Source organism: Cottoperca gobio, chromosome 10 (genome assembly GCF_900634415.1).
Source record: "Cottoperca gobio chromosome 10, fCotGob3.1, whole genome shotgun sequence".
Classification (NCBI taxonomy): Eukaryota; Metazoa; Chordata; class Actinopteri; order Perciformes; family Bovichtidae; genus Cottoperca; species Cottoperca gobio.
The window spans coordinates 14,588,748-14,610,210 of NC_041364.1; the positions used below are offsets into that span (position 1 = coordinate 14,588,748).

The 21,463-nt window shown below is 41.0% G+C and overlaps 1 protein-coding gene across 1 annotated transcript; it reads left to right on the top strand.

The window, feature by feature from the left end:
- The first annotated feature begins 338 nt into the window (after positions 1–338).
- On the top strand, positions 339–20,815 carry kdm3b (lysine (K)-specific demethylase 3B). Its single transcript, XM_029441167.1, is given in 26 exon segments — positions 339–894; positions 6,090–6,266; positions 7,107–7,220; positions 7,603–7,708; positions 7,908–8,032; positions 8,333–8,392; positions 8,532–9,233; positions 9,352–10,549; positions 10,624–10,840; positions 11,215–11,429; positions 11,552–11,704; positions 11,880–11,987; positions 12,101–12,228; positions 12,310–12,610; positions 12,715–12,968; positions 13,240–13,512; positions 13,656–13,827; positions 13,961–14,051; positions 14,601–14,731; positions 14,858–14,977; positions 15,434–15,457; positions 17,614–17,753; positions 18,640–18,690; positions 18,692–18,817; positions 18,936–19,070; positions 19,818–20,815. Coding segments are annotated over 26 exon segments (5,403 nt in total). The 5' UTR covers positions 339–687; the 3' UTR covers positions 19,893–20,815.
- The last annotated feature ends 648 nt before the right edge of the window (positions 20,816–21,463 follow it).

Genomic DNA, 21,463 nt, shown 5'->3' on the forward strand with positions numbered 1-21,463 from the left:
AAATAAATCTATTTGTAGAACTACATTTTTTGTGGCTGCGTCTATTTTGTTAAGTACATGTGCAATATTTTCAATGTTTTGATTTTGAAGTAATCCAAAAGTATTTAGATTAGATTAAAATAAATTGTAATCCAATCCAGTGACTAATCCCAAAAAAATGCCATGTCATTTGTATTCAAAAACGGACTAAATTTCAAAGTAATCAGCTCAACCCTTTATTTTAATAAAGTGAGTGAACTTTTTTAGCCGAGGTGGTCCACCTTTAACACTGCGGAACTTCCTGTAAACTCACCCTACAGTGCACGATGTATCACTAATGTGTTTCACAGGCCTGCCGCTAGAGGTCACTGTTTCCACACACTTGCTCTCTGTCTCCGCAGTGCTGCCTGACTACGAGGAGTGCGTTTGATTGTTGCAGGGCTCAATGGCGGACAGAGCAGGATAGTCGCGTTAGCACCGAGGACAATAACATCTCGACTGTGTGAATTCCTGGCGTGACCTAGTCCGCTGCTGCGTGCCCCCGGGTGCAACGTTTGTAACGGGCTCTCTCGTGCACTGACGTTTAATACAAAGTCGCTGCAGCTATCTTCTGCTTGTCTCGTAGCGTTCTTGAGTTCCCCCATCCCAAGCGGAGAAGTTACACTGTTCATGGTGGCTCACTGAAGGCAGCTAGCTTGCGAGCAAATCATGGGAGAGTCTCTGGAATTGATAGGGAAGCGTCTGTTTTTGCTCCTCGACGACGGCAGGTCCGCGAATGGATCCGAGCCGGAGCAGGCTGTCTGGGCCCGGGACTGGCTCCGGGGAACGGTGCGGGCAGTGAGCGTCATCGGCCTGGCCGCCCCGGAGGTTAGTGGAGGAGAGGCGACAACAACAACCACTGCTGCAGGGCTGACGGTCAGTGTTTACATACAAGACATACCGTACTGCGAAGCTAACACTTGCCAATTTATATATAAAACGTGTACTAGCTATTAAGTATGCTTTCAAAACCATTGAATGTGTTTTCAACCGTTTTGTCGGCCCATTAGTTGGCAGTTAACGTAAGCTTATGCATATATTAGCAAGCTACAAGTAGCAGGCAGTGAGGTGAAGCTAAACTCGAGGCCGGGGATTTTCTGGCCTTTGCTTTGTTCGCTTTTTAGCTTGTTAACGAATGACATTAAGCTCCACCAATATTAATCGTAACCTCCAAGTATTGAGTTGCAAAGCACAGATGCGGCAGAGATAACTAAATTATCACGATATTGTAACAAATCGCTGGCAAAGCAACAGTGAATAACAGTGTTCGCTTGTCAGTTCCCATCGTTGGTTAACGTTAGTCTAGTTAAAGGCCTTACAAGTTCATATGAGGGTGAAGCAGGGATTCCTTCGACTTTACTCTTTGATTCAGCTTCCTAAATGTTCAGACTAACACACAAGTTTATATTCTAATACACTCTTAAATGAATTACATTAATCTTCCCAAGCTGTTTAGTCTACATTGTGCAGGGTTGCTGAACTGCAGAGACATTTGAGTGAGATTTGTAAAAAATGTGGGAGGTGGGTGACCTACATAAAATCTTACACTTTATACCTAAAATGCAGACTTTTACAATAGTAAGCAATTGGCAAGTATACATAATACATATTTAAATTAACAAACACTATATTCATGCAGTACTTAATATTTTAAGGTACAGATGATAAAACAGTGATTTATCAGAACCTAGGTTAATTGGAGTAAAAATCACCTTGTTGGAAAGAATGTAGAGTGAGGAATATATTAAAGAAATGTGTCCACTTTAGCTAGTGTATAATAATTATATTTATACATTTATATTTTTCCATATTTTTTATAATCAGTGATGGTCCTTTGGATTGTAGCAGAAATGTGTTAGAAATGAGTGTACTCAAACAAAACTATTACACTTAGATTCTCTCTTTGTGAAATAAGAAGGTGCGTTGAAGAACAAGACTGGCCAACTCATCTGAGGTGTGCATTCTCCAAACTGGATATTTACTGGATGCATGAGGTCCATCAATGACATGAACATTAATAGGGCTGGGCTTAGATTTCTTTTTTTTTTTCTTTTTGAAAAAAATAAATTCTTGTTCCCTGCCATTATTTTGAACCATGACAAGATACTCATTACAATCATATTAAGATCTTTGATTCACAAGGATAAAGGGGAGGTAGTCTGATAGGTACACGTTCTGCGTCTCGGATGCATTACAGTCCGAAAGGACTTAGTAAACTCAACATCAATACATCCAGAGGATGCACGTTATTTCCCCCCTGATAATGCTACATTGTAAACAACAAATCTGTTTTGAAATCATAGAAATAAACTCAAGAAACCTTGTTCTCAAAAAATAAAAATAAATCCACCGAGCGGTCACAATCTTTTTACCTGCATCTATCTTGTGCAGATGAGATCCCGTCTTCATACTCTTGATCATTGCGGCAGAGACTAAATGCCGCTGCTGCAACAACAATCCTCACCGCACATATTTTTTCAACAATCGAGGCTACAAACTTGCTATTGGTAAATAACTTCACATGGCCACTGATGACTGTATTCACTCATGTTGATGATGACCCGATGGGGAATTTTTATTATATCACATTCGATTTTGTATATTGTTTTGTAAATATAGTTTTCAGATTTGGGATTTCATTTGTTACATTTTCAGATACATTATAACCAAATAACATTAAACAGGAGATTAACGCTACAATTTGTCAAACAATTTTTTTGGGAACCCACTCAATTTCCCTGGGACCCACTCAAAAAACCACCTGTGGGTCCCCGGAACTCACTACATTGGAAACCTATTAACTTCACTGTATACCAATATAGTATGTGATTTCAAAATGTCCATACCAGAATGTTTTTAATGAAAACAAATCTAATTTAACTAGCAGATCAAGATGCACGTAATACTTACTGACAATGTCATAAAATAAATGTCTGAATTTGGTCAGACTTGGCTAAACTGAAGAAAAATAAATGTTGGGAAACTCATCTATTTTGCTGAGTGCAAAAAGGTTCCAAGCAAGACAAACATTTGCTGCAGGCAATATCTGAACACACCTTGGTAATGGGATGGAGCATCACCTTGGCTCAAAAGAGAACACAGACACTTTGACATCTACAGAAAGCTGCAGCGATATTTAATGGAGCTCAAAAGGGATTTGCTTTTGATTCATTGTTGAATATTGACACTGAAAGCTGCAAATTTAAATGACCATTTGCTGGTTAGCTTTTCCTCCTTCAATTTTCTAGGGATATGTCATTGGTGCAGTGGGAAAGAAAATAGAAATCTCATATCACTAACTACTTCCATTAATCAGCCAGAGGCATGCAGATGGTCTGTGTGATTTGTTTGGACTAGGAAGAGGAATTTTTAACTGACTAGTCATTAAAACTTGATCATCAAAAACACTTGTCACTTAAAATTGGTGCCATGATTCATCATTGTTTGAAGTGTTGATTGACCAAAAGAAAAAACATCTAATTTACTTATTGTATTATCTAGCCAAACAAATATTTTGTGTTTTATTTGCTCAGATTTTGAGATGTAAATCTGATTTTCTTTTTTTAAATCTGTTGTGAAAGCCTATTTTCATGTTGTATTCCCGTATCAATTAAATACTTGTGCATCAGATTTTCTGAGAAATTTGAGTTGGCATGTGCTTATTATTATCAATTTAGACAACTTTATTTTGTATCACGATATGATTCCATTGAAAGACAATAAATTATGATATTGAATTATCAGCCAGCCCTTAACTGTAATTGGAGTGAACCGTGAAAAGCGTTGAGAATTCTTTTGTACAGTGAAAGGAAGGAGCACAAACGTACCCGAAGGTTAAGCAGTTGGCTTGTTATTATCTGTGCGAACCTGATACCTCAATGCCTGCAGAGCTTTGTTTCCCTGGAACTACTCTGCTTTAGCAAGTAACCTCAATGTCTCAAGTCTCAAGTCAACTTAGGTTTCAGTTTACATTTCTCTCTCTCTCTCTCACTCTCTTTCTTTTTCTTTCCTTCGCTAGTCAGTTGCATAGATGGTGTTAGTCAATAACAGCAACGACTGATAAGTCCAGTCTGTTTCTCACAGCTTGCTCTGTTGAATAAAAACTTAGATGTGTCTGTTTACTTCACTCAAGGCCACAAAATTATAAACCTCCGCTGTCAACTTTACAACTGTGACAAGTGGGAGGTGTCATGGTGTGTTCAGTAAGCGTGATAAAGTTATTGGTAGGAATCTCACACACATTTCCATGAGTTTACTTTGTGACTTCGTGTAGTAGTTCATTTTGATTTTGAAACCTTGGCTAAGGAGTGTCATTGTTCAGTTGAATTTTCCATTACGAATCAATGCATAACATTTTTGTTCTGTTAATTTGACCCAGAAAAGAGGATGTGAAACTAAAATATCTTACATAAAGAATTGACTTTAGTTGAGGAAACCTTCAGAGCAGAATTAAAAGTGCAGCGGGCTGCATTTGTGGGAGTTTAATGTAGCAATGAGACATGAAGTACAATCCAGGAAGTCCAGTTTGAGTAACAGATTACTGGGTTAAGATTTATCAGACACCACACAACTCTTTGTAATACTCAGACAGGATTTTACAACTCTGCAAACTTATCTTTACAGCAACCTTTTTACCTTTTGTTGTGAGGTAAACATTAGAAATACGCTGTTCATCTTAAAGTGTGCAGAAAGGTGCACTTGCATGTCTTTGATTGGCCAATGTGGCACCTGCCAGGTTTGTGTATTGCAGCAAAAGGTGAGCCAGATTCAACTTTTTTGCTGGACAACCCTGCGTTGTTTTGCTGGAGCCCCCTGCGTCTGCACCCCATTTGCGCCGACGAAATGGCTCAAATGAATGAGAGGGCTGCGTTTTTTCACACAGGGCAACTGTCATGTTCTCACCGAGCTTCTAAATGGCCAGAAGATATGTTTGTGGTTTTTCTTGGCATCTTGCAGGTGTGTATCCGTTGGTTTGAGTTGATAACAAACGGCAATCATGCTCACTGAACCTACCCTGGATAAATTGATAGAGAAAATAATACAATCTACTGAGACATTTGTAACTAAAAGTGACTAATTCCAATCCATTCATGACTAAGTGGAGGTTCCCTGGTGTATGCATATCGTCTTCTTAACTTCTAAGACCAAATATGGGAACCATCTAGAATACAGGTGCAAAGTTAGTAAGTATTTAAAAACTAGCTACACGTTTTTCAGGCTATGACCATTTTCAAAAATCTGGATACGGATGCATGTAATATAAACAACTACCACATCAGTAGTGGCCTATATTTGATACCATCATGTTTCCACCTTTTTTAAGAATGTGTGTTTTTATTTTTAGACGATACATCATTAACTAATGATTGACTGGCTCCTGTTCATGTGAGTCACATACTAGTTCTATGCAAACTGAAGTGTTATCCATCTCTTGCTTGAGCACTTAAGGGGTCACTCTGATTTTCATTAAATGTGCAAAGTTGTATGTGATCATATTGTACCAGTGACATATTAAAAACTTGCTGTTAATAAACGATGCAGACTGGAAATTCTTTGGACAACGAGATTCAGAGCCTGCCATCGATATGAGACAATATAAAATGCACAGTTAGCACAGTCTCTTGCATTTAAATCGACTCAAAAAAAGCAGCTAAAATATGATTTGACTAAGTTGTGCTTGGACGGAAGACATGCCATAAGAATTTCAAAATAATGGTATATCTATAAAAGTGATGATATATATCGATGTTTTCACTTTGCATTGATATTGTATCGGTAAATCAATACATTGATCCAGGTCGATGATCGTTAGTAGTATTAGTATGAGGTTGTAGAATCGTGGTTATAAAATTCTCTGGTTGCTGGTACACAGTGGCATTGCTTTCCTAGTTGATTACATTTTGTGTCTAATGAACTCTTCGCCACTGAAGAGGCTCTGTGTGGCTCCACATATTTCCTGCAGTCACTGCATTTTAAATTTTTATTTGCTATAGTTACAGTTGTGGACGTAGCAATCTAATATCACTTAACTTACGTTTATGTTCTGCTACTTTCTGTTTTTCTGATTGCAGGTCTTTGTGGAGTTTGAGAATGCGTTGCAGCGCTGTTCTTGGGTCCAGGTGTATGACAAGAGGGTTAAAGCCCTGTTGGTGGAAGACTCCATTGTTTGGGCCAATGGAAGTGATGGTACTGGGACTGCTGGAGCCCCAGCATCATCCACAGCATCATCCACAGCCTGGCCTGCTCTGGTGAGTGCTCAGTCGTGCCGTCTGCATCGTGCATACAAGTCGAGCCTTGAAACGATCTGGGTTATGTGTTGACATGGGGAATAAGCATCAGGATCACAAAGACAACCACTGGCTGCCAAATAGGCCCAATGCTATTTGCCAGCTGTTGTTCAAATTGAATTTAATAACATTAGCTTTTAGTACTCCTTCTCAAGTTTTGGCCTTGACCATTACATATCTCATTTGAAGTAACAGAATCCTAAAACTTTCCATAAAGTTGATGTAAGTAATGCAATGCTCTTTTGTGAGTGATGATATGCAGGAAAAATGGTCAATTGTTTTTACACCCCTGACCCTGAAGTGTTTGTTGCTGGACCAAGTAGAGGCAACTTTACTCACCGCAAAATGTGAAATGACAAAGTTTGTGTAATCTGATATTTTAAGATGTGATTTGGGTCAAATTTATATTTATGTGGACATAAATATAAAAGAAACTGCGGATGTGAATTTCATCTCATTTTCAATGTAGTTTATATGTCACTGAGATTTGCACATTGCCATAAACACTGATATTAGATGTCTTTCTGCCCTCCCCAACCAGACTCAAAACCATAGTCACAACTCCAGTTCACCCTCCAGCTTGAATAGTTGTTGATTAATCACAGATGACTCACTAAGAGTTTGAGGCATAAACACCTTCATTGTTAACGTAGCCTGGATAAAATCCAGTTATCTGAATTATTTTGAGATTTAAAATGGTATTTCTCCTGTTGCATCTTTGCTGTTGAATTGAATTGAATGCAAATATCTAGTATTTTTCTAAAGAGTCAAAGAATTTCATGTTGTTAACTTTTTCCTCAGGTCTTCCGCTCCCTGGTGGACAGAGTGGGTTTAGGATCGGTGGTACCTGTGGAGTATTTTGGAAACAAGAATTTTGAGTTCCTGCCTGATAACAAAACTGTCCAGAGGTTTGAGGTGTGTACGTTTGTTCTACAGTGTGTTAATCCTTGAATGATAAGTTTATAAACCGGTCCGTTCATTGACAGATAACAATTTTTTTTTAGAAAGGACTAATTATTTAGGATATTTATGGAAAATTACAAAAAAAACGTTCTGGTTCACCCTCTTAGATTTCTTATTATTGTCAATTCAATTCAATTCCGTTTTGTTCCCTTTTTTAAATTTATTTTTATAAATGAACAGACAAAATATACTATTTCTTGCATGGGACATTTGTTATTACTTTTGAAATAATAACAGCAGTAATAGTTGTAGCGCTGGTGTTCTTTCCTGCGTGAAGTTTCACATTATTGCTGTACCACTATTTCAAAACAGTGTGGTTTGTGTCCTTGTGCAGGTTGATAAAGACGCAAGACACCCTTTGCTGTTGGAGCAGCCCTCCCTGCAGGCTGCCATCTCCAGCTGGCGTACTGACTTTGAACTGCAGGAGATCTTCCGGAAGGGTAAGACTCAACCTTCACCAGTTTTTATGTTGTTTTCAGTTACTACCTCCATGTGTTCTCTGGGGTGTTGTGTCTAAATGTTTCACACATTTACTTGCTCAGATATGCAACCTTGGAATTACTGTTCTTGTTATGCAAGTTGTTTCATTTAAATCTGACCGACTATAACTCCTGCTTTTCACCCTGTTCCTGCCTTCAGGTTCATACACTATTCAAGGACGCAGGGTTTGTGTTTACCAGCCAGAGTTTGAGGAGTGCTGGGCCTCAGGACTGGTCTCACAGCACGACCCTATCTCCCACATTATGGAGATTACCTTAGATAAGGTAAATAATGCTTGTGTTACAAGTCTTGGGATGCAAATTGTATTAGATATTAAGGGATCAAAACATTTAGAAACTCTTTATGACATGGACGGGTATAGATGGAACATCAGTCTCATGTCACCTTCAGACTAGATAAATGTGATTCAGAGAGCTGTATTGCCTCACATCGTATTTGTATTTCAACTACAACCTTTTCCCATTAGGCCCACTACGTTTAAGAAACAGGATACAATGTTTAACAAATTTCTCTTTTCATAGTGTGAAATGATGTCACTTAAATTCCACCCTTTTTTGCAATAGGGAGAAGAAAACCAGATGGTAGATCCTCGTGTGATACATGTCATGCTGACAGAGGAGGAGGTAAGGCTGTCATATTATAAATCTAACTATACTCTGTAATCAGTTGTACTGTGCTGAATATTCAGTGTTTTCATCTTCACATAGAATGTTTTTTTAAATGTGGTAACGTATATACTTTCTTACATTTTCTCCTTTTTAGCTTGGCAAGAATGGGCGTCGAAGAAAGGACAGTGAAACAATGAAGGGTGACAGTGGACGCAGACGTAGGACTCCCTCTGAAGGTGAAGATGACTTGAACTTGAAACGTTTTAAAGGAGCAGGAGATTCAGGAGCTGACGGGCAAAACTGTGGCGATTCCAACAAAACGCCAGCGGAAGGGATGGGGATCTGGGGTGGAGACTCTGGCGAAAGAGTCAGCAGCACAACCAAAAACGGAAGCTCTTCAGAAGGAACCTTTCCTCAGGGCAGAGTGTTGTCCCCCAACACCAACTCTTCACTCCAGATGGACCAATCGAATGCTACTCCTCCTCGTTTTCCTCCACATGTGAAAGAAAATGGTCGCCCACTCTCCACTCAAGGTGCAGCGGACTCCACCACTGCCGTTTCTCACACCCCCACCCCTCCTCCCCTCAAACCAGCCCCCTCTCCCTTCTCCACTACATCTTTCCCCTCACTAGGCCAGATGCCTAGCCTGGTCCCTGGAGCTCCAGCCCTCAAGGCCACTCCATCCCCCCAACCAGATCGAGAGGAGGCCTCACAATCAGCTTATTCCAAAACAGCTGCTCTTGTTTCCCCAGGGCCTGTCACCATTTCTTGGTCGCATGATAGTGGCCCCAGTGTGGCACTTTCTGCGTCTGTGGGTTTTAGTCCTAAAGCCCCCAGCTGGGGAAGCCAGACTGAGGTAAGGCGATTGATATGATCAGTACCATCAATACCATCAATACCATTATATGATGCCTTTGCAATTCATTACAGTTGTGTAATATAATTTCACTGTACCACATTGTTTTGTTTCTCAGGGCTCCAAAACGGCATCAGGTTTTCGTTTGCCCCAGACTGTGCCCATAGCTTCTGTATTTGGAGATGTTACCTCTCAGACCAATGGAGCTCCTTCCACTACCACAGCCTCCCAGGACACTCCCAGGCCCTTTGGCTTCGGCTTTGGTGGAGCAAAGAATGAGACTCAATCCAAGCAAGACCAAAACTTGTTTTTCCAGTGCATGACCCAGAATTCTGGGTCCAGCCCAAGCCTAGCTGCTGGTCAGAACCAGTCGAAGGACACCAATTACTTCACCGCAGTGTCTGAGAGCCTGAGTAAAGAGCCACCAAGCCTTTTCAAGCCTGCATCCTCCGCTGAAGGGCTGAAAAAGCCTGAGCAGCCCAAAGTGCCTGAGACCCATTCAACGGGAAATGGTGTGCTCAATAAATCGTCATCGACCTTCCAAGGCATGGGTGGCTCTGCAGGAGGCAGAGGCTCTGGCCTGAGTATTGGTGGTCTGACTGCAGCCTCTGGAGCTCAAAGTACTTCTAAGAAGAGCAGTAATAATGGGACTTCTGTGGGGGGTTTAGGACTGCAATCTGGGTTTAATACTTCCGATAGCCACCAGAACCTTTTTCTGCAGGCCTCCAAAGAGCCTGCTAATCCATTTCTGGCATATGGGGACAAAACTTCCCATACCTCCTTTGCTGGCCTCTCTGGGGCTGAGCCACAGACCCTTGGTCCTGCCTCTGACGGCAAGCCAAACCTGTTCACTATGGCCGAGCCACCTAAGGGGATTCTGTCTTCCCCTTTCCCAGCACTCTCAGCAGCTGCATCCCCCAGCTCTTCCTCCTCTCCCTTACCGACCTCATCACAGCGGTCACAGAGTGAAGGGACTGTGATAAAGGAGGAGCAAGATGTTGGGGAGGTGCCTTCATCCACCTCAGGCTGCCCCATGTTTGGAAGCGCTGGCCCTGGTGGAATGGAGGATGTCGCTGTGTCCTTTGACCAGAGCCAGTCTCAGAAGTTTACCCTGGAGGAAAGGGGCCAATCATCCAAACGTGACTCAGACTCCAGCAGCAACAGTGACCTGTCAGACCTGAGTGAGAATGAAGACGGCCCAGAAAAAGGCCAAATCCCCGGAGGACCACCACACCCCACTAAGGATGGGGCCATGTTGCAGAAAACTAAGGTCCAAGGGGCTGCTAAGAGCCGTCCACGTAACAAGCCTTTCAAAGGTAAGTCTCTTGTCTCTTTATCGTTTGTGGTGACAAACTGAGAATTAGAATTAACACTAAGTTGTCTCCTCCAGTGGGCCAGTCTGTACTAAAAGACCAGAGCAAAGTGCGTCGTCTGAAGCAGTCTGGTGAGTCCTTTCTCCAAGATGGCTCCTGCATCAATGTGGCCCCTCACTTGCACAAGTGCCGCGAGTGCCGCCTGGAGCGCTACCGTAAATATCGTACTACAGGCGAAGGCAGCGACGATGACGACGACCCAAATGTGTCCTGTCGGTTCTTCCACTTCAGAAGGTGAGCATTTATATGCTGGTGCTGCTCAATTTCTTGCTTTGTGTTGGTGCTGTACCAAATATTTTGAACCTTCATTCATAACGTCGTAATTAAAATTCTAAATCAACTTTCGAATACTGCAAAGCTTCTTTTTATATTTCATTTTTGGATTTCTATTTATTCATTCTGTTTAAAGCTAGTATGACAACAGACAGTCGAAGCTTCATTCAAAAGCCTTAATAGAAGCTTTGATTGTAGAAAATGACATTCTGTACAGCCCTACTTTGTGTATCTGAGCGCCATTGAGAAAGTCATAGAGGGTAATCAAAATGGAGGAAGCAATCATCAATCAAACAATGTGTTACCGAGTTAATTATTTTTTTGCCCGTGACCAGGTTGGCTTTCACTCGTAAGGGTGTGCTGCGTGTGGAAGGCTTCCTGAGTCCTCAGCAGAGCGATTCCATGGCCATGGGTCTGTGGCTACCTGCACCAGCTGTCCAAGAGGGCCTCGACCTCGATACATCCAAGTACATCCTGGCCAATGTGGGAGACCAGTTCTGTCAGTTGGTCATGTCTGAGAAGGAGGCCATGATGATGGTGGAGCCTCACCGTGAGTATAAAGACATAATGTTATTCACATTAAGTGTTTTATCTTGTTCTACTTTTTGTCTCAACACTAGAAGTGTCTATTGTGTATATAATTCTGTTTTTTGTTTTTGGACTGTCATTCAGAGAAAGTGGCGTGGAAACGTGCTGTGCGAGGTGTCAGAGAAATGTGTGACGTATGTGAGACAACACTGTTCAACATCCACTGGGTGTGTCGCAAGTGTGGCTTTGGAGTGTGTCTGGACTGCTATCGGCTCCGCAGGAACAGGCCAAGGGAGGGTGAGCCAATATAGTGACATTTAGGGAACTTTTAGAGCTAACCTAACTTGTTGCATATTAATTTCATATTTGTTTTTGTATTACCGTAATAGTGTGGACAGAGCTAATACCTTGTGAGATCTTTTGAGTTTGAGTGCATTGGAAAACACACAGGTCAATATTTTCTTTTCTTCAGATGTAGATGAAGGTCCGGAGGATGAAGTTTTCGCTTGGTTGAAGTGTGCCAAAGGCCAACCTCATGAGCCACAAAACCTTATGCCTACACAGATTATACCTGGGACAGGTAACATGTACATTATCATAACTCGATCATTCCCCACCTCACAAACATATGATCTTGTATTGGAACATTAAGAGTTGTTATGATTGACTTTATTGCCTTTTTCCTTTTTTTAGCTCTTTACAACATAGGTGACATGGTGCACTCAGCGAGAGGCAAGTGGGGTATTAAGGCCAATTGTCCCTGTACCAGTCGTCACACCAAGCCTCTTGTACGCCCTAGTGCCCCCAATGGGATTTCACAGGTACTGTTGTTTTTCTTATTTTCTGCATTGTGAACAGGGTTAACACTTAAAGGCTCTAATGTGTGGTTGTGCTTGTCTCAGCAGTCTGCAACAAGCAGTAGTGGTGTCCTCGCAGCTGCAGCTTCTGGTATTGGCACCACCTCAAAATCAGAGGGAGAAACATCAGCGATCAAAACAGAAACTACGCAAACAGCCGCGCCATCAGACAGTGGAGGAGGAGAAAGTGTGGGCAGTATCAGTAACTCTACCAGTGGTACATCCTCCCCCTGTAACCTCGCTCAGTCCTCTGCCAAGGAGTCACGCTCATCAGGGGAGGGCAATAGCTCAGCCCTGCACTGGCTGGCAGACTTGGCCACACAGAAAGCCAAGGATGACACCAAGGGTAAGTAAGAAATACTGAGTCAGCGTAATCTAAGTGCATAGAAAAAGTCAAAATCAATATCAAAGTTGAAGTTGCATCATTATCGCCTTGCCATCTTCTTCCAGAATCCGGTTCGCTTCGCTCCATGATGAGTCAAAACAGCCGGCCTCCCTTTGGCCTGGACTCACTCAGTGCCCTTTCAAAGCCTTCTGCTTCCAGTCCTAAGCTATTTAACAGTCTGTTGCTGGGCTCCAGCATGGCCCAGTCCAAACCTGAGGGGTCCAGTCTCCGGGACCTGCTCAACTCCGGACCGGGCAAACTCCCCCAGGGGCCTGGAGAGAGTGGGGTGCCATTCCCCTCTGTCTTTACCTCAGCAGGGGTACGTAGAAAGCTTTTATTATTATGTAGTCAGCAAGATCAGTTTCTTTTTACATTTACATCGTTAACATTTTTGTATGTGTCAATCTGCACAGCATAAACTCAAAATATATCGAGTCGACTAAAACATTTTTCAATAATATTAGGAAAAACTGAATTGATTGTAAATTGTATTTCTGACAGTTACTGGTGTAGTATGATGTAGATGAGGCTTTACGCAAAGGTACCTGTAAGTACAAATACTAATTAAACCTATCTATTTTATCTGTCAGAGTGACAAGCTGAAGAGCAGCCTCCCGAACTTTCTGGATCACATCATTGCCTCGGTTGTGGAGACCAAGAAGGCAGAAGGCCGTCGGACCGGGGCCTCTGACGGCGGCGAGCTTGGTGTGTTGGGGGGCCGCAAAGACGGAGTAATGGGCCTTAGTGTTTTGGAACCACATACCTCACACTCCTGGCTCTGTGACGGACGGCTCCTCTGCCTACAGGATCCCAGCAACAGTAACAACTGGAAAATCTTCAGAGAGTGCTGGAAGCAGGGACAAGTAAGAACCACAATTAGTGTAACTCCTGAGACATCTGTGGGAGAAACATGATCGAGCTGAACGAGAAAGATTTCTGTTGGAGAAACACGCGTTGAAACTTTACTTCTATGTCATCTTTCAAACCTCTTCTCTTTTGTGTCCAGCCCGTGTTGGTGTCAGGGATACATAAACGCCTGAAAGGTGACTTGTGGCGGCCCGATGCCTTCAGTAGGGAGTTTGGAGACCAGGATGTCGACCTGGTCAACTGTAGAAACTGTGCTATCATCTCCGATGTGAAGGTGCGAGACTTCTGGGACGGCTTTGAAATCATCTCCAGTGAGTGCACAAACTATTTTCCCTAAAGTATTCAAAAATAAATTGTGTATTTGAATTATGTGCATTGCGCTGTGTTGTTTTAGTTTCTGTTTTTCTCAGAAATGGTAGCTAATGTTTTTCTTTGTGAATGCAGAGCGACTGCAAGATAGTGAGGGCCAGCCCATGGTGTTGAAATTAAAGGATTGGCCTCCAGGTGAAGACTTCAGGGACATGATGCCCACACGGTGAGGAACCCAAAAATGTGTTGCTTCTTTCAAACATCTGCTCACTAACCACACGCTTCATTCCCTGAGTGTTTATTTTTCATTTCTATACAAAAATCTATTATACTAATTATATACAATAATGTATATTGTTTAAGGTTCCATCATTTACAAGTCATAGGCACATATGGCATCTGTTGTATTTATTAATGGGTTTTTGAGAAATTCCTCACAGACCACGAAAGGTAAATTGATATGTTTAATAGATTGTTAATGTTAGCATTTTCTTTACCATCCTCGTGCTTTGATGATTTGTACCTCAGTGTGGTACCTACATGTGTACACTTACATAAACGTGTTAAAATATGGAATAACATCCATATTTTGTCTGTTATTTTGAGAAATGATTGAGATATTCCACACATGCCATTAATGCAAATGCCATTCTTGTGGGCCTCCCATTTCCCGTGTAAGATTAAAAATGAAAAGTTTTAATCTGATTTTAGCTTCTTACACACATTTGTGAATCTTATTTGTGTTGTTCTTCGATGTTCTCTCACACTTTGCCAGGTTTGACGATCTGATGGACAACCTCCCTTTGCCCGAGTACACAAAAAGAGATGGCCGTTTAAACCTTGCCGCCCGTCTGCCCAACTTCTTTGTGCGTCCTGACCTTGGACCTAAGATGTACAATGCTTATGGTGAGAAGGAGTGGCTGAGTCCCGGTCAACTCAGTTAGATGTATCATCTCTTTCTCCCCCTCCCTCTATTATATATGTATCTTCATCTTCTCTCTCTCACTCCCTCACTGTCCTTCTTTCCCTCAGGTTTGACCTCGTCTGAAGACAGGAAGGTGGGAACCACTAATCTCCATCTGGATGTCTCTGATGCGGTAAACGTCATGGTCTATGTTGGCATCCCTCAAATAGAAGGAGACCCGGGGCAAGGTCAGTGGACTTAAACACACACTTTATCCCTCTCCCTCTGTCATGTTATGTCTTTCACACACACACATTTATTACACGACACTTGTAAGGTGCACAATTAACTTGAGCTGCTAAATCTTAATAAAAGCACTACACACACACATTCTCATTTTATTATGTATTATCTACAATATTACATGCAAATAATATTTTACCCATACCAAATCCAAGACATTGTATAGAATATGTGTAAGATATAAAAGAAAGGTCTAAATTCCAACACGGGACATTAATCACTGCTCTTTTATCTAACTGATCCCTCCTGAACAATCTTAAACATAATGTCACAGCTGTCTCCCGAACACCATGCTTTTACTGTTTTAGTTGCTCCAGGCTTGATTGGCTTGGATAGGACCCTGAAAATGGCCCTCAGTGGGTCCCGCTCGTTTACAATGTGGCAAAATCTTTCATTCACAGAGGCAGATATCAATGGACGCAAAGGTCTGTAGACTTTCAATTGTATCACTTCAGTAGCATGTACTTCTTCTTGACTAACTCCCCTTCATCACTCTTCCACCCCATCCTTTTGTCATTAACTGTGCAGCAGGGGCCAGAGCACTGCGACCTATCTGTTAGTTTCTACTGTGGCATGTTTTGTACATTTCTCTGTAACTGAAACCTTTATTAACCTTGAATGAATAACGGCTAGCATTGGAATTTCTATTGTTGCCCTTTGGAGATCCTGACTTTCTTCCTCCATGTAGATTTCAGGGCTGGGTGGAAGAATGTGTTCTGTTTGGTGTAGGGCTGCACGATATTGGAAAAAACTGGCATTGCAATATTTCCCCCTCCCTGCGATAAATATATATTGCAAAATGAAAAAATACAGGATTACAGATGGAGCTTGACTTGGGTCTTGATGAATTGTAGCATTAATTCACAGAAAAAAATTAACTGCACACACAGCACAGCTACGTGCACAGCTATTGCGTGACTAAGTAGGGCTGTGTATTGGAAAGAAACTGGCGATGCAATACTTACTATGATACATCATTTATTATATTCAATACATTGCAATACTGTAAGCAAGCCGATGTATTGCTATTATTATTATTATTATTATTATTATTATTATTAATCCAATTTTAGGAAAACTGTTTCAGTATAAAGAACACACTGCCATATGCATAAACCTACGCTACATTTTAAGCAATCTGAGCCACTGTCTTTGTATTTATACTATTAATTAAAAATCGATAGTTTTTTAGAATCGATATTTTCTGACACACCTACTGCTGACTTCATACTCACTGTCGCACACGCTCGATGGGATAAAAAACAGCTTTGAGCTGGTGAAGTACAAGCAAACGGTCACAAATGTGTTTGTTTCCCCTTTCTGAATAACTGGTAAATCTGTACTGTAAATAAGAGGTCAGTGTATCTATCTCTGTACGATCAACGTCAGACTGTGGGTGTGAACGTTATGTCAGTAAATGTGATTGCATAGTCTGTAACTTGTCCTTCTCTTTGCCCTGGTGGTTCTCAACTGGTTCAGCCACATGATCCACATTTGTCTTAAGTCACAACACAGACATCATTGATTTAATTCATTTACAATGCTATCATGTACTATAACTAGTCCTGTTATGGTATTTTCATGTTTTGCCAAAGGCTATATTAATAGCTTCTGTTTAGACACATTTTATTTTTTATTTTAATACAGTTCTTTGGGGAAAAACATAAATGCACAGGGCTGCTGCTGGGGATGTTTGTGTCATGACAGCCACGTGATGCAGCTGCAAACAGTATTTTAATTAGATTTCTCTGTAAATCAGTGCACTTCAGAATAAAACTGTTTTTGTCACTACAACCCAGCAGTTAACTTATAATGGACCTGTGAATACTGGGTCATGAGCCACCAGTTGAGAACTACAATGCCCTTTTTGTCAGACGGTGTGATGTACATTAATTCAGTTTAAGAATTATGCTATTAACAATCACAGCTCAAAACCTAATTCACAAGACTACTTGTGCCTTTTTTCCACTGCATGGTTCGATTTAGGTCAACTCACTTTTGGTACTAGGTCCTTTTCTATATTTAGTTTTCCTCGCAGATAATACCCCTCAGTGTATGCCAGACTCTCCGCTGAATGCCGTAGTGACGCTGCGTGTAACTGCCGTGACATCATCTGAAGTGATTCTAGTTGAATCCTTTCAACAGCAACCAAAAATAGGAACGTCTGCACTTGACTGTAATTTGTCCGGCGTATTTTTGCGGACTGCCATTTTTAAAATATGGGTCGAGTGAATAAAAAGATTGCAGTTGCTATTGACGGTAGCTTCGCTAAATTGCAGGTAGTGTCAATTCTCTCTAACCAATCAGTGGTCTGCAGTGTTGTAACTCCACCTTCTAGTATTGGCTCAGCTTTTTGGAACCTCGACCGAGGTGATACCAAAAACAGTACCAGGCACTATCCACAACTTTTACTCTTGGAAAACCAAAAAAAAGAGCGATTCGAGTTTAGTAGAGCTGTGCCGTACCATGCAATGGAAATGCAGCAATAAAGCGGAAACTACTATAAACTCTTCGTATAAACACTGCTGATGACCTTTGGTGCCCTTTATGTGTGTGTTGTTGTTTATGTTTGGTTCTCCAGAGGTCATGACCACCATTGAGGAGGGCGATGTGGATGAAATGACAAAGAGGAGGGTGTACGAGGGAAAAGAGAAACCTGGAGCTCTCTGGCACATCTACGCTGCCAAGGATGCTGAGAAGATCAGAGAACTGCTCCGCAAGGTCAGCAGTAGATCTCAAGATTCAAGATATTTATTGTCATATACACAGATAACAGTTATACTGTACAATGAAAAACTTACTTTACTAATCCTCCAACAGCAAACATTTAAAATTAGAACTAAAAGCAAGAGTTTTCTACGTGAAATAGCATCTGATCTCTCGAGCTGCATCATCATTGGCTGTAGCCAGGGTCCTTTACAAAGACCGTGATGAATTGGATGAAAGGTGCACTACTGATGTCCTCATGGAGGTATAAGGAGAGCTGGGTACACAGCTGGAGGCAGAGCCCCGTTCCCTGTGAAAGTCGCTTAGTGGTGCATGAAGCCAAAAAAGTTTGACTGCTGGGTGTAAACGTACCCAGATCATCCGGTGAAATTCTGCATTCATTAGGCCCATAGAACAAGTGCACTAACGTTTCCATTAACCCCGCCTCCCAACCGCTCGGGCTCATTCACATGAACGAAGAAAGAAAAATAACTCTAGATCCGCCTATAAGGGAATTTGATTTACAGACGTCTCTTTCCCAATGTAACTCGATGGGAATAAGTCTTTTTGGGCTCACTGGCATCATGTGACGGACTCTATAATTGTTATTCCACGGTTTTGCCACCACGGAAATGTGCTTCAAAGCGCAGCACTCTCCCTGTAGTCATAGTAAAGCACAAATGGAAACCAGATTGTGAAAAAGCACACAAAACTCTTATGCAGAGACTTACCTGCATTACTTTTAAGACTACTTACATTCTATGGCTGTATGTTAATCTGAATCGTCATTACCCTCCACTACATCCTTGTTTTATTATACTAAGATATTATCAGCTGGTTTCCAACAACCAACCAAAGACAATTGTGTGGTTACGATTAATCAATTACTTATCTGTGTCAGGTGGGAGAGGAGCAGGGTCAAGAAAACCCTCCAGACCACGACCCCATTCACTGACCAGAGCTGGTACTTGGATCAGACGCTCCGCCGCAGGCTCTACGAAGAATATAGCGTCCAGGGTTGGGCCATTGTACAGTTCTTAGGAGATGCTGTATTTATCCCTGCTGGAGCTCCACACCAGGTAACACATGTGTTCTATTAAAGAAGCTTGCTAGATAACAATTTATTTAGATGATTCAAGATGCATATGTATCTTGTTTCAGTAGCATATGTGTTTATTTTCTGCTCTTCCCCTCCAGGTGCACAACCTGTACAGCTGTATCAAGGTGGCGGAGGACTTTGTGTCTCCTGAGCATGTAAAGCACTGTTTCAGACTGACGCAGGAGTTCAGACACCTGTCCACTACTCATACAAACCACGAAGACAAGCTACAGGTGTGCTTTTCTCAAGTATTTTCAGTTTCACATGATTTTAATGCAACTAACTACTGAACGGTCTTTTAGTGTTTTGTTTTTTAAAGCAGTTTACGTAACCTTTATAATTTGTTGGTTTGATGGACAAGGGAGAAGGGATTCATTCAGACTAGGTTTTATTAGTTGCTTAGAGTAATTCAATTAAAAAGTATGAATTGACAGAAATGTAATAAATTATGTGTAATAAATGTAATTCTTAAAAATCAATGTAGCAAAATGAAATGGCAGTTTGTTCAGAACTGCTTATAACTGGATGTGAAAAAACGTTTTTATTTTTAAATCCATTTTCTTTTCTAATATTCTCTTTTTGACATATTCCACCATCAGTTTGTGACATTAAACTATAATTGGTTTCTTAAAATGATTCTGCCATAATGGACAGTTGACATTGAGGGCTGTTCTGGAGCAATAGCAAGCTTATTGCAGCACATTTCTTTGTAAACTGCGTGTTACCATATTGGTTATCTGACTCAATATTGTATTTAAACGGTTAGGCAAATTTGGCACACGCTCAGATTTGCACTCTTCTTTACTTATTCTTTGATTCGACAGTTTGTGATATAAATGATCATTTTGGTATTATTCGTCTTTATAGACAAAGCTGTTAGATTAAAAAAACATGTTAATGTTTAAGTGAAGTATTGGAAAAAAGCCATTGTTGTTTCCATGCCGTTGTTTTAACGGACTTTTCCTGTCAATTTTTCTCAGGTGAAGAACATCATCTATCACGCAGTGAAGGACGCTGTTGGGACACTGAAGGCCCATGAACCTAAACGCCCTTAGTTCCTCTCTCCTAACGCTGTCCCGAAACAACCAGCATCTGACGACCACTCCACCACACACACACACACACATGCAAACACATGCATAGACACACACACACACACACACAGTATACATTACATACCTACATACACAAGTACAGGCTGCAGACTGCAGAGTATGATAGAGTGTCGGTTATTTTGGGGCAGTGAAGGTCCGGGTTTGGGGAAAGAGGACATTTGATTTGGGGAGGGATTAGACGGGGAGGGGCTAGTCAGCACTTCGATGAAGGAAGTCCTTCAACGCTGTAACACAGTACGCTCAAACTTGTCTAGTTGTTTTCCAATTCTTATTATTTTTGATTAACTCTGTATTTAAGGTCAGTGTGTCTGTTCTGTTGTTTTCATTGTATATGTGAGAGTAAGGGAGCTAAAAGCTGACTTGCCTTTGGAGCAGAGGTTCAGCTACCATTTAAGCGACTGATAAAATGTGAGTACTGGGCTAACTTTCCTTTTTTGATGACGTTGATATTATTTTTCTTCAATAGGGGCGAGGTTAACCCGTTTTTGTAGATTTTTTGTTTTTAAACAGCTGATTGCTTCTGCCCTCTGTGGCTGAAATCAATTTGCGAAGCAGCCAGTGAGGGGAAGCAGACCAAAGTTTTGTATTTTCGTTTTCTTATTTCAATTTTAGAGTAAGAAGTCTTTTCTTTTTATACACCACAAGGCAATGATCAGGAGGACTTCGGAGAGGGCAGATTTATTTCTTATTTTTTTGGTCACCTATCTTTGTCCCATGGGCTGAATGAACTGCAGACCTCCAACAACATTGTTCAAGAATCACATTTGCAGCTGAACAGAACTACTGGCCATTAACATTGTATCAATATATATATTGATCTTAGCAGTCTGTTTGATTTTTCACAATAAAATTTACAAAAACTACCTTATGTCTACTGTTTATTTGTTACCCCCTCATTTCTTAATACTGAATTTTCTTATTTTGCTATTCTTGATAAAGGCAATTCTGTACTATATGGCTTTCTATTAGTTGTATCTTAAACTTTCTACGCCTGTGTTAACACCACACGCTAGTATATATTCGATAGTGTTTTAGTGATGCTACTTGCTCTTATGTGTCATAGTGCGGCCTAGCTTTCACTGCTCATGTCTGAATTAGTAAGTAGATCACAGAAATGGGACAGGGAGGCTCGAGTGTAAAGTACATAATCAAGGAGGAGGCAAATGCCATCTTGCATTACTGTTCACCCTTTTTCTAACTGAATGTTGGTATTGGCAGTGGTAGAATAAGTACTCCAAACTTTTTTCTGAAGTAAACATAACTATTAATAGTAAACCTATTTATAACTTGCAGTAAAAGTCCTGCATTTAATTATTTACTTAGTGTTCGAGGCACAAACGCTTAAATTAACTTGAAGTCTGTTCAAGGTGGAGCTTTAAATTCTAATATAATACTGATAATGCATCATATTTGAATTGTTATATTTTAAAGTAACAATTCTCTGTCAGATAAATGTGTTGGAACATAATATATTTTAAGTGCTTTTGGGGATTTTCTAAGTTATGTTGGGG